General features: G+C 44.9%; 1 protein-coding gene across 1 annotated transcript in view; it reads right to left on the bottom strand.

Moving 5' to 3' along the window:
* The window catches only part of LAMA5 (laminin subunit alpha 5), a 259245-nt gene extending 235153 nt beyond the window's left edge, over nt 1–24092 (bottom strand). The window contains exons 1-2 of the mRNA XM_063959301.1: nt 23690–24092; nt 18715–18867 (exon numbers count right to left, since the gene is read on the bottom strand). Of these exons, the coding sequence (XP_063815371.1) occupies nt 18715–18867; nt 23690–23941 (405 nt within the window). The 5' untranslated portion in view covers nt 23942–24092. The remainder of the gene's footprint in view (nt 1–18714; nt 18868–23689) is intronic.
* Between the last annotated feature and the right edge of the window lie 221 nt (nt 24093–24313).

The raw sequence follows: 24313 nt of genomic DNA, 5'->3' as shown, positions 1-24313 counted from the left end.
GTATTGTTCTGACCCTGCTTCTTCGTATTATTCTCAACACCTTGGGTATGAGAGGAAGAGGAGGAAACACATAGACCGATCTGAACACACAAGGTGTCACCAGAGCGTCTACCGCTACCGCCTGAGGGTCCCTTGACCTGGCGCAATACTGCTTTAGCTTTTTGTTGAGACGGGATGCCATCATGTCGATTTGAGGCAGTCCCCAACGATCCGTGATCTGTGCGAAGACTTCTTGATGAAGTCCCCACTCTCCCGGATGCAGGTCGTGCCTGCTGAGGAAGTCCGCCTCCCAGTTGTCCACCCCCAGGATGAACACCGCTGACAGCGCGTTTACATGGCCTTCCGCCCAGCGTAGAATCCTGGTCGCTTCTGCCATGGCCATTCTGCTCCTTGTTCCGCCTTGGCGGTTTATATGAGCCACTGCCGTGACATTGTCTGACTGAATCAGAACCGGATTTCTCTGAAGCAATTCCTCCCCTTGACGCAGGGCGTTGTATATGGCCCTCAACTCCAGGACGTTGATGTGGAGACAAGACTCTAGGCTTGACCAGAGACCTTGGAAATTTCTTCCCAGTGTCACTGCTCCCCAGCCTCGGAGGCTTGCGTCCGTGGTCACCAGGACCCAGTCCTGAATGCCGAACCTGCAACCTTCCAGTAGGTGAGCACTGTTCAGCCACCACAGGAGAGATACCCTGGTCCTGGGAGACAGTGTGATCTTTTGATGCATTTGTAGATGGGACCCGGAGCACTTGTCCAAAAGGTCCCATTGAAAGGTCCTCGAATGAAACCTGCCGAAAGGGATGGCCTCGTAGGAAGCCACCATCTTCCCCAGGACCCGTGTGCAATGATGCACTGAAACCTTTTTTGGTTTTAATAGGTTCCTGACCATGGCTATGAGTTCCTGAACCTTTTCGATCGGAAGAAAAACCTTTTTCTGGTCTGTGTCTAGAATCAGCCCCAAAAAGGTCAGACGTGTTGTAGGGACTAGCTGGGTATATTGAGAATCCAGCCATGTAACTGCAACGTCTTCATGGACAGAGACACGCTGTCCAGCAACCTCTCCCGAGATCTCGCCTTTATGAGGAGATCGTCCAAGTATGGGATAATTGTGACCCCCTGCCTGCGCATGAGCACCATCATTTCCGCCATTACCTTGGTGAAAATTCTCGGGGCGGTGGAAAGCCCAAACGGCAACGTCTGAAATTGGTAGTGACAGTCCTGCACTGCAAATCTCAGGAACGCCTGATGCGGGGGGAATATCGGAACATGAAGGTAAGCATCCTTTATGTCCAGGGACACCATCCAATCCCCCCCCCCCCCCTCCAGGCTGGCGATGACCGCCCTGAGTGATTCCATTTTGAACTTGAACCTCTTCAAGTACAGGTTCAGAGATTCCAGGTTTAAAATTGGTCTGACTGAACCGTCCGGTTTCGGGACCACAAACAGGGTTGAGTACTATCCCTCTCCTTGCTGGAGATGAGGAACTGTGACAATCACCTGTTGAATATACAATTTTTGGATTGCTGTAAACACTAGCTCCCTCTCTGACGGGGAAGCCGGCAGAGTCGATTTGAAAAATCGGCGAGGAGGCAAGTCTTCGAATTCCAGCCTGTATCCCTGGGAAACAATCTCTAATGCCCAGGGATCCACCTGCGAGTGAACCCAGACGTGGCTGAAAAATCGAAGACGAGCCCCCACCAGATCTGCCTCCCCCCGGAAAGCCCCAGCGTCATGCGGTGGACTTTGCAGACGCGCGGGAGGACTAGGGAACTAGCTGTGTGCAGCTTTTTTCCCCTGCCTTTTCCTCTGGCAACAAAGGATGATCCACGTGCCTTCTTGATTTTATTGGAACGAAAGGACTGCATTTGATAATGAGGTGCCTTTTTTGTATGTTGCGGGGGGACATAAGGTAAGAAATTTGACTTACCAGCCGTAGCCGTAGAGACAAGATCCGAGAGGCAGTCTCCAAACAACTCCACCCCTTTGTAAGGCAAGGACTCCATATGCCGCTTTGAATTGGCATCTCCCGTCCACTGTCGGGTCCACAAGAGCCGCCTAGCAGAAATAGACATAGCATTTATTCTGGAGCTTAATAAACAAATGTCTCTCTGAGCATCCCTCATATACAAGGCAGCATCTCTGATATGCTCTATGGTCATTTGAATGGCGTCCCTATCTAAGGTGTCAATTTCCGTAGATAAGGAATCTGCCCATGCTACAACCGCACTACAAACCCAGGCCGACGCCATAGCCGGTCGAGCAATAGTACCGGAATGATTGTAAATGTGCTTTAAGGTAATTTCCTGCCTGCGATCAGCAGGTTCCTTGAGGGAAGCCGTATCCTGAGAAGGCAGTGCCACCTTTTTGGACAAACGTGTCAGCGCCTTGTCAACTTTTGGCGAAGATTCCCAGCGTATCCCATCAGTTTGTGGAAAAGGATACGCCATGAGAATCCTTTTGGGAACTTGTGGTCTCCTATCCGGAGATTCCCAAGCCTTTTCGCACAAGTCACTTAATTCAAATGAGGATGGGAAAGTGACTTCAGGCTTTTTCCCTTTATAGATGTGTACCCTCGTCTCAGGGACAGGGGGTTCCTCAGTAATATGCAAAACCTCTTTAATGGCCATAATCATGTACCGTATACCCTTAGCCACCTTTGGCTGTAATTTTGCATCTTCATAGTCGACACTAGAGTCAGTATCTGTGTCGGTATCTGTGTCATCGATCTGGGATATGGTGCGCTTCTGAGACCCCGAAGGACCTGGCGCCCCAGGGACAGGCATGGACTGGCTACCTGACTGATCCCTAGCTTCTGCTTTGTCTAATCTTTTATGCAATAGATTGACATTTGCATTCAAGACATTCAGCATATCCACCCATTCCGGTGTCGGCGTTGCCGACGGCGACCTGACATTCAAGCACTCCCCCTCCACATTAAGCGAGCCTTCCTCGTCAAACATGTCGACACACGCGTACCGACACACTTCATAAACACACAGGGAACCCCTTTCCTGAAGACAGTATCCCTGTCAAGGCCCTTTGGAGAGACAGAGAGAGAGTATGCCAGCACACACCCCAGCACAATATCCCTGGAGACCAACACAAATTGTTTTTCCCTAGCAGCGCTGTATAATATGTAAGCCGCCAATTATGTGCCCCCCCCCCCATCTCTTTTAAGCACCCTTTCACCGTGTGTAAGCAGGGGAGAGTCCGGCGAGCTGCCTCACAGCAGTGCTGTGGAGAGAAAATGGTGCTGGTGAGTGCTGAGGGAGAAGCCCCGCCCCCTCGGCGGCGGGCTTCTGTCCCGCTCAAACTTAGTGAAATATGGCGGGGGCTCTTTTATATACATGTACAGGTCCCACCTGTACATGTATATATTCTTTATGTCATGCAGAGGTTTATATTGCCGCCCAGGGCGCCCCCCCTGCGCCCTGCACCCTTACAGTGACCGGAGTATGTGAGGTGTATGGGAGCAATGACGCACAGCTGCAGTGCTGTGCGTTACCTCAGTGAAGCTGAAGGCTTCTGCCGCCTGACGACTTCTATCTTCTGTACTTCTAGCTCTGTGGGGAGAACGGCGGCGCGGCTCCGGGGGTGGACGCCCAGTAAGAACCTGCGTTCACCCCCTCTGGAGCTAATGGTGTCCAGTAGCCGAGGAAGCAGAGCCTATCTTTGACAAGAAGGTCTGCTCCTCTCTCCTCAGTCCCACGATGCAGGGAGCCTGTTGCCAGCAGTGCTCCCTGTGAAAAAGTAGTAAAATGTAGAAAGAAAAAATCCAAACAAAAATACTTCTAGGCAGAGAACTCTGGAGAGCTCTCTGCAGTGCACCCATCCTGCTCTTGGCACAGTGTAAAACTGAGGTCTGGAGGAGGGGCATAGAGGGAGGAGCCAGTGCACACCCAGAGTCCAAAGCTTTCTTAAAGTGCCCTATCTCCTGCGGAGCCCGTCTATTCCCCATGGTCCTTACGGAGTCCCCAGCATCCTCTAGGACGTTAGAGAAAAATATGTCTGCACAAAGAGGTTTAAAGTCAGTCTCTTTATTGCGGTTAATAAATATAAAACTACTGCAAATATACACTTAGTTGAGTCAATATATTGTGGCTATGTATATGTGCAAGTAAGGGCTTTTCAATATATAAGTGACTTGTGTTTGAAATCAAAGGACAAAGGGGTGGGTCACCACTTCAAGTAATTCAGTAAAAGCATTTTTGAAGGTGTGCCAGTCTCAGGTGTTCCTCCAAGAGGTCCCTGACCTACTCAATCACCTCTTTAGCATACTTCATGCTACCTGGAGCACATAGGCACCTATGCTAAGCATTAAAAAATTAACCCTGTTAATGCCAGAGCATCACAACATATATCACGTTACCACCAGGTAAACAACAAAGAAAGTTTTATGTGACCAATCCTTCAGTTTTGCCAAATGTATTAAGGACCGCAATGTGTTTCTTTCCCTTGTCACAAGCTAATTGCTTCTCACAGCAGACTGGCAGTTTTCTATACAGGGGAGTAATATGAGGAGATGAGGGGGCCGATTATAGAGTGCGCAGACAGGGAGAGGAATGCACAATGAATTAAAAAGATGAAAGAGTGGAGAATGTAAAGAGGGGTGGGGCAGCTGGGGGGACTTTAATATCACTTTGTTCAAGAATAAACGTTTCAGAAAACCAAAAAGATCCATTCCAATAATCCTGGAATTCTCACTGAAATAAACAGATACAGAGTCTCCCCTCTGGTGATCAAATCACAGTTTTATCTTTGTACATCCACAGTTACAGTGAAAAAGACGGACAACTAATAGGGGTATTTATCAAATCTCGGAAAGAGATAAAATTGTGAGCTAAAGTTCCAGCCAGTCAGCTACTGCCTTAAGGGCCCTACACACTCGCAGATAATACTGCACGATATGAACGTTCTCGTTCATTAATGAATGAGAACTTGTTCATATCGTGCAGTGTGCAGGCACCAATGATTAACGATGCGCGGCCCCGTCGCTTATGCATGCAGGCCAATATGGACGAGATTGTCCATATTAGCATGCAGTGCTATGGAGCCGGGTGACGGGGGGGAAGTGAAGAAACTTCACTTCCCCTGTCACCACCTCAAACCCCTCCCCCCCCCGCCGCCGGGTCGCCGTATCTGCCAGTGTGTACGGCCCATTACATTTAATAGGCTCTCATTGGTAGGTACGTTATCTCTCACAATTTTATCTCTCTCCAAGCTTTGTTCAATACCCCCGTAAGCATTAGATATGTAAAAAAAAAAAAAAACATGGTGTAGATAGGCTGTGGGCCTGAGAAAATCTAATATTGTAACATTAAACAAAAGTGTTAGGTAAAAGATCTGGAGATGGTGTAATCTATAGAAGAGGATAAAAAGAGAACCGACCTTAATGTTTGGGTAAAAAAAAAAAGGCTTCATGATTTAGATTATTGGAGAACAGCACATCTATTTACAGTCTAGACGGCTTTGGAAAATTAGGCATCAATTAAAGACAACAAAAAAGAAGGTGATTCTTAAAATAGGGATCAATGGAACACAAGATGAAAATGTCCAACAAACAAAAAATTAGAGAGGAACAAGAGTGGTGTCTGTAATTTTACGAAAAACCCCATTCTAGAGACAAGAGGTATGCTGGTATCTGTAATAAGAGGATGCTTGCACTGTCCACCATTAAGATCAGAGCTAATAGGTATGTGCCTCTAATACGACAGATGGTCCACAGTGAGACATCATGTATACACAGTGCATGTCTTTGATGGGGGACACATTAGATACCAAAAGGTGAAGTTTGAAGAACAATTATAAACTTCACAATAAAAGATAATTAGACCAGGTCTACAAATGAGCTAAAAGTGAACTCCATATTATCCTATACAAGAGAAAAGAACGATCTTTCTTCTATAATTGGTAGAGGCAACCTGTGGCATTCCAACTGTTGCAAAACTGCACGTCCCAGTGTGCACTATAATGGACTTGTATTCTCGCAACAGCTGGAAATCTACAGATCACCAAATACAGTGTTACAGAATTAATATGAGTGGTGTGGGAAAGAATTCTGCATTTACCTATTTTTTCTGGAGCTCCATCCAGCCTCTTTCCTTAAAGGATGCTACATAAGAAAATCCGCCTGCAGATTCCAGCCAAGTACTCAACAAAAGCCCCTGAAATGTAATTATCCGCATCCGCCTCTGGAATGCCATGCTCAGCCTTGTATCCACCTGCTGTGAACCTGCTCATTCATTGCTAGGGGATACAGCAGCGTATTAATCCTTCAAACCCTCACAACAATTATTAAATATACATTGGAATGCCAGCACAATTCCATACTAATCAGGGTTAAAATCACAGATCACTGATCATTAAGTGTTCTCCTTCCATTAGCCAATTCTGAGCCCCCTGCAAGCTCTCTGAGGAGCATGAGAAGGAAGGCTGCACCATAGAAAGTGTTAACAGTCTTCCCTGGAGTCAGATTTCCAGTAAGAGAAAGCAATGGATGGTCAGTGTAGCGTATATAATTAATATCCAGACAGGTAGAAAAAAAATAAAAACGTTACCTGCCCAACTAGATTCATTCTTAATACCGAAGCACCAGCACAGAGCTGTACAAATTCCTGGAACCAGGAAGCAAATCAATCTAATGAAAGAACTGCCGTCGCCTAACTCTAGAATCATTTTACTCATGACAATGGATACATGTCTTCCAGCCAACCTGCTGTATTTGGCTGACGGGCCTCTGGTTTCTACATTTTTCAGCCCACTCTTGTGTTAATACACAGCTACGGGTCTATAGCAGAGTCCACTAACACTAAACATCGGCAAATCTAATAATGAACAGAAATGAAGTGTAGGTTTAGCACTGAAGTATTCCTGCGAGTGGCAGAAAAGTGCTGGATAAATACCATTAAACCATCACTATGTTTCCTAAAAATGAGCAGCAACAGGTTTCACTAGCTGCACATTATGGGGTTGATACTGAGCACATGGATCGCTCTTCACGGACGCAACGGTGAGTTTTCACACAGAGCATATGTGCAGAAATAACTTTATGCATTATTGCGTATGTCCATCCTTGGACAGATCTGTCTTTCCATGAAATAGCGTGTTTCTGGGGGTTGAACTGGGCAGTGACAAAGAGATCGCACTGAACCACCCTTGCACTAGACCACAGGTTCTCAAACTCGGTCCTCCGGACCCCACACGGTTCATGTTTTGTAGGCCACCTGTAGATTTTTCAAATGTGACAGTTGGTGACACACCGTGCACCTGCTGGGTGACATGGAAAACGTGAACCGTGTGGGGTCCTGAGGACAGAGTTTGAGAACCACTGCACTAGACAATATAATACCATTTACAAAAAAAAAAAAACAACATCATCATCTATTTTAATACATATTCCCTTCCCAGTAAGCAAGTGAGTAAAGGGAAGAGGGGATATGTCATGGCTAGCATAAAAGATGGGACAGTATACTAGGCCCCCAGGTACAATTAGCTTTTGGTATTTATATTGCAAATTGGACTACTCATGCACCAGTGTTAACAGCAGTAACAGGCTGTTCTTTTCCCAAATTTGAAACCCAAAAAGGTGAAACATAGGTTGGCCTTTATGGCATAAAGAAACTTGGTTCATGCACAATATACTGCATGTTACTCTTTTCCCATCAGTCTACACCAGTGATAGGCAACCGGATAAACTTCAGGGGCCACATTGGGCGGCTGTCTAACCTTCAAAATGGCCACACATTGCTCTTAATCTCAACTGTAGTTTAGATTAATGCATTTCATTAATAAAAGAAACACCTATCTGTAATATAGATCAGGGACCTCTATATCTGTCTGTCATTAAAGAATCTTGATTTATTACTGTTTGTTCCCAAAGCGCTATATAATACCGCTTTCAAATCGCAAATGCCGGGTCGCACCTGGGAATTTAAATGGGTCCTTCCCGGGTACGACCCGGCATTGGACCCTTTTCACCTGGCTTCCCAAACCAGCAATACGCCGGATAGGGTTGCCATCGGAGGCAGGTGCCTCTGCCTATACTGTGAACGGATCCTGGGTCGCATCGACATGGCAACCCGTTCACACTGCACCTGACCCAGTATTAACCCGGGAATAACCCTTCTATATTACCAGGTTGAATTACAGGGTCAGGCGATCCGCAAATTCGGGAGTGACCCTTTCACACAGCACAGCGACACGCTTTGACCCGGCAATGTACCGGATCAATGCTGGGTAGTTTGTGCGATGTGAAAGGGGTACTAGTAACTTAATACATAAATAACACATCACCATGCTTTTTAAACAAACACTACAAACTAACAAATATGACAACAAAGCTGGAAAAAACTAGGAGATTGGGAAACCTTACACTGTTAGGGGTCCCTGGGGGCTGGGAAACATTGCTCTACATGATGCAACAGAGCGTCATAGACGAGACCTGATCCAATGCATTTGGAAGATCACGTCTGCTCCGAACTTCAGTACTGCCTTACTGCCATGGACTCCATTCAGTAACTGGTGTGAAACACTTGTATTAAATCAACTAATAAATTGTGTCCACCGTAATTCCAGCAGAGAGTCAGTGGGAAATTCATGATACAAATATCACCCAAACTAACAGTTAAAGTTAACATTTCTGCTGCTGAGCTGACCTAGGATGACTTCGATGATGTCGCATGACCTGGAGAGGATAGAAACTAGGGTGGCCAATCCAGGGATAGGGATCGCCAGGATCCCGGCCTAAAATTGGCCGAGATTCAAACCCCGGGATCGGAGCTTTCAATCCCGGGGATTTCGGGATTGGCCAGAAACCTATTTTTGGATATGTCAGGCAGCGTTGAGTGTCCTCAGGATGCTCAGACACTGCCCGTCTCCCCCTGCTTACCTCCCCAGGTTCCAGCGGTTGCACAGCGTGACCTCTGACTCCACGTCACGCTGCGCAGCCGCAGGACCTCAGAGTCTCCAGAACACGATGGAAGTGTCTCACCCACCTGTGCAATATCTGGCCTGGGCAGGGCGGGGGACACTTTGAAATGCAGCTAATCTCGGGACTGAAGAATTTTCAATCCCGATTTCCGGGATTGAAAAAATGGCCCGGGATTAGAAACCCCAGCTGCCACTGACAAAGAACATGTCCCTTTTAGTCTACGGTAGATAAGAAGATGAATAGTGGGAAGATATACTCCCAGTACAACTACCCAAAAGACCAGACTCCAGCATAAAAGCCAGATTCAACCACCAGTGACCAGGCTGTGCTTCAGAATACAACATTAAGTTCCATACAGTTCCTCATTGTACAGCGCAGTTGGATACATACAAATAAAGGGCAATGATAATGTTGTTAACTTCCGTACAGTTACAGCAGCTGGAAGGCAGCCAGCATTATTCTGAATGCCCTTCATGACTCAAAGACGCCCGTGTTGCATTATCAGGTTTTTCTTTGTGCTTTGTAGATAAATTTCTGGTTTTACTTAACTAAATAACAGGAGGAATAATCCTGTTACTGATAACACAGCTGGGAGCACAAACCGGAATTCTTTCACAAGTCGAAGTTTTCTTTATCAATCTGCAGAGTTGTTGTTTTTTTTTAGTTACATTCATAGAACTAACTAAACATTATGCCATGGTGTGACCTCAAATTACCCCTGTGTGAAGTTCCCTTTTTTATAAAGTGTCAGGTGTTTTGGCAAACAGGCTGGTAGGGCATGCTGGGATTTGTAGTCTCAACAGTTGGAGAGCCACAGGTTGCCTAAAGCCTAGAGCAGGGATGGGGAACCTTCAGCCCTCCAGCTGTTGTTGAACTACACATGCCAGAATGCCTTGCTATAGTTTTGCTATTTGGCCATGCTAAAACTGTTGCAAGGCATGCTGGGATGTGTAGTTCAACAACAGCTGGAGGCCCGAAGGTTCCCCATCCCTGGCCGAGAGCATGAGTCTTCAACCTGTGGTCCTCCAGCTGATGTGGAACTACACATCCCAGCATGCCCTGCCACAGTTTTGCTATTAAGGCATGCTAAAACTGAGGCAGGGCATGCTGGGATGTGTAGTTGCACAGCAGCTGGAGGGCGGCAGGTTGAAGACCCATGGCCTAGAGTATTGAGTCTTAATGATCAAACATATTGGCACTTGTACAGAAGGTGTAACATTACATTATGATCTTTATTATTATGAAAACTTTTGATGTTTAGGTTATCACACTGGGCAAATATGTGTGTAGGCGAACATCGCCAGATGCTTGGCAGCACATCACCACTAACTGAACCAGCCTCATAGATTCATAGCAGCTGACAAGACACAGGTGGCATAAGCAGATTTTAAAGAGGCATGAGTCCCATGCAGGTCCCAATTAAGCCTCACTAATGCAATTATAAGTACACATCACACCAGTGGCATCACTACGGGGTTACAGGTCGCAGCCGGGTGTCACCCTCCCCTATTGTGACCCTACAACAAGATAGCTGTCTGCCAGTTGACACCCATTTCTTAGACCCGTCTGATTCAGAACCCCCTGTCGATACTTATGCTTGCTTATACTTGCTAAATGTGGCTGCATTCAGACCTGCGTGCAACAGAGAATCATACCCACAGTATCTACTATGGCCTAAGATAAGTACTTTATATTTACCTTATGTTTTGTCTAAATGTTCAGTAAAGTAGAGCAAAGAGAACCTTATTTATCTTTACATGTTCATATATTTGGGAAACAGGTTGGTATAACATACCAACTAAATACTACCTATACCACTCCAACACATCACTGACCACTGTAGAAACAAGGGCCCTCATTTCGAGTTGATCGCTCGCTAGCTGCTTTTAGCAGCATTGCAAACTCTAGGCCGCCGCCCTCTGGGAGTGTATCTTAGCTTAGCAGAATAGCGAACGAAAGATTAGCATAACTGCTCTAAAATCTTTTCCTGCAGTTTCTGAGCAGCTCCAGACCTACTCCTAGATTGCGATCACCTCAGTCCGTTTAGTTCCTGCTTTGACGTCACAAACACGCCCTGCGTTCAACCAGCCACTCCTCCGTTTCCCCAGCCACTCCTGCGTTTTAGCCAGACACGCCTGCGTTTTTTAGCACACTCCCAGGAAAACGGTCACTTTCCGCCCAGAAACACCCACTTCCTGTCAATCACACACTGATCAGCAGAGCGACTGAAAAGCGTTGCTCGCCCGTGTAAAATTGCTTAGTTTTGTGTGAAATTACTTGGCGCGTGCGCCCTGCGGACCATACGCATGCACAGAACAGCCGGTTTTTAGCCTGATCGCTATGCTGCGAAAAACGGCAGTGAGCGATCAACTCGGAATGACCCCCAATATCATGACAATGGCGGAATCCTGTATTGGATTGAACAACCTGTAACTACTGAACCATCTCACATAGGGGGTAATTCCAAGTTGATCGCAGCAGGATTTTTGATAGCAATTGGGCAAAACCATGTGCACTGCAGGGGAGGCAGATATAACATGTGCAGAAAGAGTTAGATTTGGGTGGGTTATTTTATTTCTGTGCAGGGTAAATACTGGCTGCTTTTTTTTTACACTGCAAATTAGATTGCAGATTGAACACACCCCACCCAAATCTAACTCTCTCTGCACATGTTATATCTGCCTCCCCTGCAGTGCACATGGTTTTGCCCAATTGCTAACAAAAATCCTGCTGCGATCAACTTGGAATTACCCCCATAAATGGCACATTTACTAAATGTATCACAGCCTTTATCACTGATCGGTTTTTACTTTGATATTGGAATTTCAAAGTTTCTTCTTTTTTTTCCAGCACACTTTACTTATTTACACATCAAATTAAAAGCCAGTCTTAGCAAATTAATCAATTATTAGACAGACAATTATTTCTGCTCTCCACATATAAAGCACTTTGTGAGACATCATCATGATAAAGTTCACAATGAGAGGCTGAGACTGTAGCAAGATATACTGGGGTCGATTCAATTCAGCACGAATTGAATTGTGTCGGGAAGGAAGTCCCGTATTCAATTCAGCGTGCTGTTATGTCGGAGAATGCCAGTTCTCAGGCCTTAGACATGGTGTTTAGTCGCAGGAACCGGCATTCTCCAACTTAAGTTCCTGACGTGATGCTTTTTCCGCCATGCTAAGGGCAGAAAACAGCATTACGCCAGTAGTTCTGTTGGATTTCTGCTTGCACCCAGGAGGTGCGAGAAGAAGTCCTGTAGTAGGGAATCACATAGCACTGAATTGAATAGCTCCAGGAACTCATTCCCAGCGCTATTCAATACGCACTGATTCGAATCGAGCCCAATGATAAATATTACTGAATCGGACATAACAGCGCTCCTTCCTGGCGCTATTCAATTTGCGCGGAATTAAATTGAGCCCATAGAGAAAATTGTCATCAAATATAATGGGGGGGGGGGGGGGCTCTCTTTTGAGTAAGAGTGCCATTTGTATTGCTTACATAAAGACAGGCAGAATGATGGCATGTGCATATGCAACAAAGTCCTTCTTAAATATGACCAGAGTTTTGTTCTTTAGTATTTTCACCACAAATCTAAGTAATGATCAACCCTACTAAAGATTTCACTGTAATAGCCATTTCATACCAAATTCCCAGGTCCAGCCCGGGTTACTTAACATGGGTTTCAAGCGGTGTCACAGCGGATTGAAATCTTGTTCACACCACAGGCTGGAACCGGGTTACTGCCGGCGCTTGGAGATGACATCTCTAAAAGATGTGAGCCGGCTCTCCATAGAGTGCTAACGGGACCCGATCGGATGACATGTGTTACCCGTTCACACTGCCCCTTAAACTGGGGACACTTTCACACAGAGCCGCGACCCCCAGGTTAACCTGGCAATAACCCGGATTTTTGCGGCAGTGTGAAAGGTATATAAATATATTTTTCTCCAAGCATCAGAGCATCAGGGGTCTGATGGTTATCACAGAACACCTCTGCAAAGGCTCATTCTACTGTCAGCCATATTCTTAAGAAGTAGACTGGTCCATTACACTGCATCATCTATATCAGGCATGTCCAAACTGCGGCCCTCCAGCTGTTGTGAAACTACATATCCCAGAATGCCCTGACACAGTTTTGATGTCAGAGAATGCTAAAGCTGTGTCAGGGCATGCTGGGATGTGTAGTTTCTCAACAGCTGGAGGGCCGCAGTTTGGACATGCCTGATCTACATTATCTTGCCATAGCTTGTAACAGTTTAGATCTTTGAGTTTATATTTTACATTCAGTTGTCCTTTGGATGCAATTTTTATCAAGTCTATGTTCGAAGTACAAAAATATTCCAAAGTTCGCAAGAGCAAGTTAAGATTCCTGCTGGTTTTAGCCTCTTCATTTTCCAGTGGCTCCCAGGGGATGGGATAAATCTGGAGACTTCAGGACATGAACAGAAATCAGAAAAACAGAGCCCTGCTCTCTATCTTTGTCCTTCTGGTCATCTACCAAGTAATTCCTCCGCAAATGAACCTTATCTGACATGGAAAGGGAAACTGAGTAATGACACTGTAATTTATTTTGAGCCATGCCCATTTAACTCTCTATTACCTGCTTGTCATTCAATAACCACCACAATAAAGTCTAAGTAATTATTAAATGATGGGCAGCTGGGTGGTCCCAAGGAGCTTGTTAATTGGCTTATTGAAATCTGTGCTGAATAAACTACAATAAACAGCAGCCTATTAAACTAATCCAAGGGGTTCTAGCTCATGAATCCACATAGTCCCGCATCTGCACCTGCCTTTATTTGTTTTCACCTTCTGGCCTGAAAACCTCACATCTACCCAGTGCCCCACACACTCCCTGTGACCTTGTCTTGTTAACAGCTTTTGTTTTCATTGTTCTGACACTCTATCAAGAAGTTTTAAAGCTCTGTGTACAGAGCAGAGCACTGTGTGGGGAAAGGACTGCAGAAAACTTCAGTAATGTCACAGTAAAACCCCTGAGATCCTAAACAGACCCCCTGAGGGTGTTGTTGTAACATGTATCTGGACTTTAAAAGAGCAGTTTGAAGTTTTAGTAAAACGGTAAGAGAACTGAAAGGTTTCATATACAGTACTGTCCCATTTTGCTCCTTACCTGGTCTTCAGAAAAATAACTTGTTTTAACTTTGATGTTAATAACTCACATATTACCCCCTTTCACCTGCCACATACTGTATAGTGAAAGAAGATGCTTTGTGAGCTGCAATATTTAGCCTATTAATGCACCAGGATCAAGTGACATCACTAGGGCATGGGGCACGTGCATTGTGTAATTGTTATAAGCAAGGTGTGGTTTCTTTACACTGAATTTGTATTTTATGTTTAGTGATGCTTTTATAACATGACATGCAATTAAAGAGTAGGGGTAGGAGGATTTTGGACCAGTTATGGTGAGTAGTTATTTTACAAATGAAGAATTTTCTTTATTTTTCATCTGAAAGAAAATTTCTGAATAAGACTTCTTCTGTGGATTATAGCCCTAAAGTGTTCTATAGTTTACAAAATGAGGTCAGCGTAAGCTCTCGCTGACTGATAGAAATGAGGCAGCAAGAGACCTGTGCCGACATGAACCACTGAGTTGGAATGAAAGGGGGGGGGGGGGAGTTGCCATGTCTAGGACTCACCACATCCTGAGATTTTCACCCGACTGATCAAGGAACAAAGTGAATAGAAGGAGACAAAAGATTCCCATTAACAAACTCACATCACAGAACTTCCTGGTGGACAATTGTATTTTTGGTCATCCTTCCTTGGTCTCTGGAAGTGCCACAAGCTAAAGAATTGGGGAAAAGTTAATGCAAATAAAAGCTACCCCATACCTCTCCCAAACCTGTTTTGACAGCCAAAGAGATCTCAGGATAGATAGTTCGTAGGGCTAAATCACTCATACCATCTACTCTGGAATATCTCCCACTAATTACTGATATATAATTAAATGCTACGGTAAAAAATAAACATAGATGTTAACGAATAACCCCCTTTTCTAACAAAAAAGGCTGCCCTATAATGACAACCTGCAAATAAAGAAAATCTATTGCTATAAATCTGGCATTAGGTGCATACACACTAGGTGTTAGAGCCGGATTATCCTAGGGGCGACAAGGGCGACCGTCCCGGGGCCCCCACAGACTGCTTTATAAAATCGGAGCAGTCTCCATCAGCAGCCGCCGAGGAGCTTGGCGTACAGAGTGTACACGGAGCTCCTCGGCGGCTGCTGACACAGACTGCTCCGATTTAAAATGCAGTCTGTGGGTCCCCTAACGTGTGACTCAGTAAAGCACGCCAGCGGCTCAGTCAGTGTCTCACGGGATTCCGCTTCACTACCCCGGGAGACACTGACTGAGCCGCCGGCGTGCGCTGCTGTAAAGCTGCTGCTCCGAATGTGGGCGAGTATGTGTGAGCGAGTCATTGTGTGGACGGGGGATGGGGGGTTCTTTGGCCGCAATTTTCAGTGGTGGGGGCCCCCACACGTTCGTTACCCGCCCCCCATCCCCTCCGCCTTAATCAGACCCTGCTAGATGTTTTTGCCCAGCGTGTATGCACAGCGATGACATTAACATCGCTGGCAGGAAAATAGCTCAGTGTGTATGTATTGTTCACAGGGGGGGTGAACCACTTTCCACCGTAGGAGACAGTGGAAAGTAGTTAACTCGGCTGTTCTAACAGCCCGGCGGGCGGCGGCGGCCAGCGATGATCCGGGAGCGCGCATCACCGCTCATCGCCCGGCCATACACACTGGTCGAATTTGAGCTCAAAACACCAAAAGTAAGCTACTTTGAGCTCAAAATTGGCTAGTGTGTATGGGCCTATACTTCTCAGCCTGCATTGACCACTATCACGTCGACTGGAAAGCATCACATCTGCTGTTAGTAAACAGACCTAATTCCAATGTACAGATACTGGTGGTCATTTATGTATATGGAACATCTTTAACTCTGGAAAATGTAGTAACTTAACACAATATATACCAACAAACTAACACGGGACCCTATGGCAAGCTTTAACTGTCAGCACAATGCTTAATGGAAAGCAAGTATAATGAAAAGTGCCAACCAGTAAACCCAACAGATTCAGGTATTTAAGGAATGCCCCTCAAGGACAGTGAGGGTCTCCAGTCCACAAGAAGCACATTCCACAAAATAACACACCACACCTTGGCTAAGGTAATTTTTTTAAAACAGCTACATGAGAGAAAAGTGCATGCAAGTTGATAAAGCAGGCTGGATAAGTTAAACTTTCTATTACAGGCAAAGAGTTAAGCTGAGAGGGACACAGAGAGCTATCACAGATGTCAAGAGTCCTTGTTTGAAGGAATACATTTGTAAGCTCTCTCCGGATGTACGAGAGACTGCACAGGTACAGACTGATCCCAGGATAACTGGAATTCCATACATATCCGTAGGACAGGAAACAAACGTCTACCTGACAAAACTATGGCAAGTTAGGCTGAGATTAGTAGAACGGTTTGCAGAACTATCTGAACATAGGTCTGGTGTATCACATTTAAAACCTTTGCCTACTTAAGTAAACTGATAGGACACACACACACAAAAAAATTCTGTTAGTTATATAATAACACAGCTGTTAGTAGACAATAACATTTTTCACACTTTGGCCAATTCCATGGTTAAAGAATCATCCACAACCCATTGCCTCTTTTGTGGAACTTTCTTTTTATTCAATGTGTACTTGGTTTAAGTGGGAGACACATACAGCAAATTAAATGGAGCGGACACTCTTAATCTGCTCAATGTATTTGCCTCTTGCTTTGATTTTATCCCTACTTTATGAAATTATTAATGTTCTAATTCTATATAATCTTGCTGCAATTTTACCTACTGTATTATATGAGGCTATCAGAAGTAACAAAGACGTTTTCTGCCATATAATAGTATAGTATAGTATAATATATATATAATAATGAGGCAGCAGAATATGAGCTTTTAAAAAAAGAGTTCATAGAAAGCCAATGTGATTTCTAACGTTAGAACTCAGTTTATACAGCTATTATTTAGCAGCATTTATAGAAACACTAGCATCACTTATAATGTGACAGACGCAATTTCCACAGGGAACATATGTATGAACAAAGTAACACAGAGCATGTGTGGGAAAAAAAATAGAAAGAAGAGTTTGCAATCTAATAACACAAATGCACAAATAAATACATAGAATTTGATGGAAGATAAGAACCACTTGGCCCATCTAGTCTTCCCCTTTTTTTATCCTTTGGGTAATCTCAACCCTTTTTGATTCTTAGTTCTTTGTAAGAATATTCACATACTCTACGTTTACTATGGCTAACGAGCATCTTTATCTTTTACAGGTCGCAAGAGCGTCCGCATTGTCATCAGGTGTAAGGCGCCACAAAAATATATGCAGTGCCAGAGTTACAAATGATATAGACTACAATCACACATAAAAACAGAATTAAGTACATATAAGGTTGATGATGGAGTTGCAGGTAGAGAGGGTCCTGCTTGTGAGAGCTTACTGTCTAGAAGGGAATGCCAAAGCTGGGACAGGACTCCTGGGTACAACATTACAGCTCACTTTCAGAAGCAAAGCACACATAAGATTTTAGTACTCTTATCATAAACCTGTTCTTTGATATGCTGAACGTGCGTATACTAATCTGCTACAGCCTTCTAGAAAGACTCCTGGGCTTGCTAAACTGCATACAATGCAGTAATTCTGCACATCAGGCCTCCAAGAGTCACGGTTTGTTCCGAGATTTAGCCTCTATTTCCACAACCACTGTGTTCTGAAATGTGTGTGTTGGGGGAGGGTTTCTCAGCACACAATAAAACACAATTAAATGAACCATCCCCTCCTCCTCCAGGACAGCCAGACAAGAATAGTCATCAACATTAGGGCACTTTCCAGCTGGGGGTGAGCTCACAATCTATGGGAAATAAGAGTTGAGTGAGACCACCAGTTAGGGGATACACCAAATCCTCTCTGGTCAATGGGGGTTATTCAGAGTCAGTAACAGTTTTGCAACAAACCCAAATGCTGCTACTGATAAAGTCGCATGCTGGGTACCGCCCAGAACAGGGCAACGCCGCCCGCATGTGTAGCGCAGCCCAGCAATGTGATTGCAATTCAACTGCGATCGCATCGCAGAAAGCGGCAAATAGCATTTGACCCCTGTATACTCAGCCACGCTGCGTATACAGGCGCACCACTGCCGTGTTTCCCGTCACAGGCAACGTCATCCGGCCACTCCGAAAATTGTCATGACATACCTGAAAATTGTCATGACATACCTGCGTTCCCTGCACCACTCCATCACAATGCCGCGTCACCGCCCCCGAATGCCCACCGCCTGTGAGTCACATTGCCATTGTGAGCACCCGTGCGTGCGCGATGCAATCATGGCGCATACGCAGGTGGCCAATAAGCGGCTATTCGCGATTTTAGAAACAATGCAATGGTTACATCAGCAAACTACTGTTGAAAAAGTTTGGTATATAAAAATATACTGCAACTAATCAGATGTTAGCATTCATTTTCTAAACTATCATAGAAAAATGACAGCTATAACATGATTGGTTGTTATACATTACAGGACATTTGTGCACATTACTCCATGTTAATAAATGATGCCATCTCAACTATTACAGACTCACTCAAATTAGCAGTGACACTCAACCTCGGTGTAAGATTGCTAATCTGTTCCGTCTGCTGGGATGGCTGAAACATTTGTCAGATGTATTATATCCAAAAATGATACAGACCTGACCCAGATCCAGGGTAACATTGACCTCATTGTACTCCAGCCCTCGGGACAAGGGGGGGCTCTGCCACCATCGCTCGGTGCCATCAATGGCATTGGTAATGGGATGCGCTCTCTCTCCGCTGTTTGCTAAACAGATGTCGCAGTACTGCCCCTAAAATAAACATTGAGAAACTCACTAGTGGTGCTGGGACATCAGAGCCATGACATACAGATATAAAACAGATACACATATGACATTTTATACAGGCACTGTTCTGTGAAGCTGTGACAGTAACCAGTTACTTTACGAGCAGTGAATTCATGGACAGTGTAGAGACTGAAAGAGCACCAAGTAATCATAAGTAATAGGTTCAGTTACTGAAAGTCATAAAGCTATGAGAGAGGTCATACAGTGAGGAGGTTATGGTTGGGAAAAAAAATATAGTCTCACCAGCTACCTTTCTGACAACTGTATCCTTAATCCTCTCCAATCTAGCTTTTTCACCCCTCCACTTTACTGAAACTGCCTTGGCCAAAGTCACCAATGATCTTCTCTTGGACAAATCCAGGTGTCACTTCCCTCTGCTCATCCTCCTGGACTGTGGATCACCCTCTTCTACTGCGCACCCTTCAGATTCCCTGCCTACTGCGCCAACCGCTCTTTTACTTTTTTGACCTCTGGGTCCACTTCTCCCATCCATCCTTCCTGTAGGAGTTCTACAGCATTCTGTCTTTATGCCTCTGCACTCTTCTGCATACACCTCTTCCCTGGGTGAACTGATCAGTTTCTTCAGCCTCCAGTATCAGCTCTATGCCGACAAGACTCAACTCCACAGGGCCATACACGCTATAAGATATTTTTCAAAGATCTGAAAGATAATGACGATTGTGAACGATATATCGTTCACATCATCTAATGTGTATGGCCCTCCAATCAACGATTCGGGCACCCGCGCTCGTTGATTGGAGGTTGGCTGTGCTGCCTGCTCAATGTGAGCAATGTTACTTGTGACATCGCTCATCACGGCATGTGTGTACGGAGCCGAGATGAGTGATGTGCACAATGTGACATTGCTCACCTCCCCTCCAGCGGCTCCCTCCCCGGCAGAGGCTCCCTCCTCTCCAGCAGCTCCGTCCCCGCCAGCGGCTTCATATCTGAGACTCTGACAGGAGCCGCTGACCGCTCAGCGCATCGCCCCTCCCGCGGCTCCATCCCCACCAGCGGCTTCATATCTGAGCCGCTGACCGCTCAGCGTCTCCCTCCACTGCCCCACCACTGAAGTTATAAACTCACTGTGCCACCAACTTAATATAAAATTAATTATAATGGGTTTAATAATATATATAATTTATATTATATTGAACCCGTTATAATTAATTTTATATTAAGTTGGTGGCACAGTGGGTTGGTGGCACAGTGGGTTTATAACTTCATTGGTGGGGCAGCGGACGGAGACGCTGAGCGGTCAGCGGCTCCCGTCAGCGGCTCAGCTAGGAGCAGCACTCCTAGCGGCTTAAATAAAGGACAACAGCAGGGCATGCGTGTAGACGTTTCAATGCCTTTATTGTGGCATTGTCATCAGGTCTTTTACGCCGCAATAAAGGCATTGAAACGTTGTCTACACGCATGCCCTGCTGTTGTCCTTTATTTAAACCGCTAGGAGTGGCGCACCTTTGGACTTCATGTGATTATTATTTGTGGAGGCACCCAGCACAGTAACGCGGTCTTAATGGGAGGCCCGGGTACTTTTTATTAAGTTGGGGGCACAGTGGAAATTGGTGGGGCAGTGGGTGAAAAAAAACTTAATTGGTTCCCCCTTCTACAGCCCTGCCCACACACCCAGAAATGCCTCCGCAATATTAAAATATGTAAAAAAAAAAGGTGCCAATTCCAAAGATATCTTTCAAATTGTTTGAAAAATTACTTATGGGCCCTACACACTGGCCGACATCACTGCACGATATGAACGATCTCGTTCATTAATGAACGAGATAACGTTCATATCATGCAGTATGGAGGCACCAGCGATGAACGATGCGCGGCCCTGCGCTCGTTCATCGCTGGTGCCCTGTCGGCTGTGCATGCAGGCCAATATGGACGAGATCGTCCATATTTGCCTGCACGTCTACGGAGCCGGGTAACGGGGGGAGTGAAGAAACTTCACTCCCCCTCGCTGCTGGGTCGCCCGTCTGCCGTATCGGCGGTCGGGCAGCTCGGCGGCACATCGCCGAGTCTGTAGGGCCCATTAGTGTTTACACTCAATTTTGTTTGTCAGGGCTCTGGGAAGTTCAAGGGAAATTGCTCATCGTCCACATTGTTCATCTTTCACATTGGTCATGTTTTCTAGTGTGTATGTGCCTCTGATCTACTTATCTCTCCCCTTCCCTGCTTTCTCGGGTATCCAGATGCATCTCCACCATTTCCTCCTGTATGTTCTTACGCTTTCTCAAAACAAGAATAAGGAGTCCTGGAAGTGATGATATGGCCCCCACAGAGCCCTGATCTCAACATCATTGAGTCTGTCTGGGATTACATGAAGAGACAGAAGGATCTGAGCAAGCCTACATCCATAGAAGATCTGTGGTTAGTTCTCCAAGATGTTTGGAACAACCAAACTGCCAAGTTCCTTCAAAAACTGTGTGCAAGTGTGCCTAGAATTGACGCTGTTTTGAAGGTAAAGGGTGGTTGCACTGAAGATTGATTTGATTTAGATTTATCTTCTGTTCATTAACTTTGCATTTTGTTAATTAATAAAAATAAGCTATTAACACTTATCTTTTTGAAAACATTACTTTGCAGCTTTTTTCCACGGTACTCTATGTTAAATGATTTACATTCCTAGCGAACTGGAATATTAAAAAGTTTTGGATTTGTAAATATACATTATATAGTATTTAATGAATTCTCTACAAAGTAGAGGGAAAAAAAAGTCACACAGAACTAATTAGAACTTATAAGTGTAAGAACCCTATACCAGAGTTTCTCAAATGCGGTCCTCAAGGAACCCCAATAGTCCAAATATCCATGGCTCAGCACAAATGGTTAAATCAAACTGATTGAGGTGCTAATTAAGTCACCTGTGGCCAATCATAGATAAATGTAAAACCTGGACTGTTGTGGTGCCTTGAGGGCTGTGTTTGAGAACCTCTGCCCTATACAATTTCCCTGCACAGCCCAGTGGATTCCTTCAGCAGAGATTACATTGTACACATCGCTGCTATAATGAATGTGTTTGGCATTTTATTTTACATCATCCATGTGTTCAGTAAGCTCTTATGACTTTATCAAGGCAACATACATAAGTAACAGGAGGTAAAGTAGTGGGTTGCCACTGAGCATGTCTTTGCCCGGCATACAGTATAGTGGTGGTGGGAGTAATGTGAACACCCCCAATCGCTTTAAAAAAATTAGATCCTATTACATGTCATGGTATAGAGGGAAGATGAGTTAGAGAACTTTGGGTTTGTCTTGTCAAGTTACTTATTAAGGCATGGTATGTGTAGAGCTTTTCTCCCCAAATATAAAGTGAACCTGTCCTCTACACACACTTGTGAGCTGAATCAATATAAAGGGAAATCAGATATACGGTAATAATTGCCTGGGACATCAATGAGGTATGAGGCACTTTTGGCCTCATTCCTCCTGATTAGGTAGGCTAAACCTCAGTTTGACTCACATTAATATGCCCACCCCTGAGTGTTGGAAATAGACACACTTAAAAAACATATATATTGTTATTTTAATTTCTTCAATGCTTTACAGTGCATAATCAGTATTGTTAGTGATGTCGATTTCTGTGTTGTCAAAATTCCAACAACAGTATGTTGTGTCACTTTACACAATGGAAAATAATGGTGGTTAATGAGGAATAGGTATAATATAAATAAATGTAATAAAAATATCCCCATCATGTTGTTTCTCAGTGGAAAATGAAGGTTTAATTACATCCCAGCCCCTGCTGATTAAACAGTGATTGTATCCTGCTTGTGGCACTTAACTAGGTTGTATCCCAATAAGAGGAAGGTCAGTCATTTCACAGTTCAAAGAGACCGCCAACAGTTTAGATAAGGGGAACATGACACAATCACCAAGACTTAAAGCATCTCATTGGAGAAACTGACACAGCTCATCAGATAAATCGCTTGCCATTATTGGCCAGATCCACACCTATAAGCCAGTAGGAATTTAAACAATGACGGCAGATGAGATCTATAAAATTAGGGCAGTAACCTATTTTTCTGCCATGGGGCAGAAGTAGACACACAAGAGGTGTTGTAAGAGTAGTTGCTTTCCATGCTGATTTGACAATCACATATTTATTTATTTTTAACCAAAAAAAAAAAAAATAATAATAATAATAATCTACATATACATTTAATTTGAAGCCCTAAAATATAATATAATATATACCAAGTTGACAGATAACAAAACTGGAATTTTATACTAAACCGTCAGCCAATCAAGTTGTTTGAGAATACACAATCCTACATACAGTAAATGGCCATCCATCCATACACTAGACAACAATAACAATTTGTTTTAAAAATAGAAAGAAAAAAAAAAGTCCCCAGTAATGACAACTGCTGGAGTGGATAGAGCAGGAAATAGGATAGAGGTAACAGGTCAGTAACAAGTGCAAATGCAGCTGCTGTCTTTTATAAAGGAGGGATACATATTTGCAGCCTAGTGAGGCTTACTCCGCAGCAGTTTACTGAGCTCGTCTGCCACCGTTGCTAAACGAGATGCTACAGTGATCAACGGGTTAAAGGCACATAGCGCAGCAAGAGCTCTAGGGGCGCATATTAAAGAGGGTGCAGATCACCTCGAATCCTTATTACATGTACCGATCTTATTTGTAGCTAATGTGGGAGTGAAAGTGAAACAAAGTACAATAAAATTGACCATTATACAAGAGGAGGGGGACCCAATGTCCATCCCGACCATGAACAGTGCAAGCCATTAACCCCTACAGTGCCAAATAAGGGTGCAGTACCTGGATGGTCTGGCTAGGATCTCCAAATACTGGTCCCCCAACTAGCTTGCAGTAAAGGGCCTCCACGGGTCTGCCTCCTTCCCCCTCCCCGCAGGTGGCAGTGGCGAAAATCCTTGTGCCCTCTGCCAGGTTGAAGTATGGAGGGTGCAGGCTGTGGCCATTCACTCCATTAATGGGCAACTCCTGAGCGCTGATCGTCCTCCAGATGAGGCAGAGCAGCCAGCAGCGTGCTAGGGTGGGCACTGATGCCATCCTCCTCCCGGGACTGTAGCGGGCAGCAGGGGGTGAGGCCGGTCCTGCTGTCTGTGTGCTCCCGCTCTCCCCCTAGCTCCAAACTAAAACATTTACCACGATGGGCTGCCAGAGATTGTTACAGGAGAGGGGCGGGGGCAGCCACCGAGAGACCTGCCCTGAGGAGAGGGTCTGCCTGCTGCTCCACAGGGGCTCACACTTATCGCTGCTGCTGCTGGCTCCGAACTTTCATTATTCATCTTACTGGGGCTGGCTGGAGCCGGTGTAAATAAATACTATAATACGCTGCTAAATATAAGACATTATTATATAGCCTCAGTTGTCGATTACATATCTGGGGGATCAGTATATACACGTGGGAAAAATGTTGGG

This window comes from Pseudophryne corroboree, chromosome 3 (assembly GCF_028390025.1).
Source record: "Pseudophryne corroboree isolate aPseCor3 chromosome 3, aPseCor3.hap2, whole genome shotgun sequence".
Taxonomy (NCBI): Eukaryota; Metazoa; Chordata; class Amphibia; order Anura; family Myobatrachidae; genus Pseudophryne; species Pseudophryne corroboree.
This window is presented reverse-complemented; position numbering and strand designations above follow the sequence as displayed.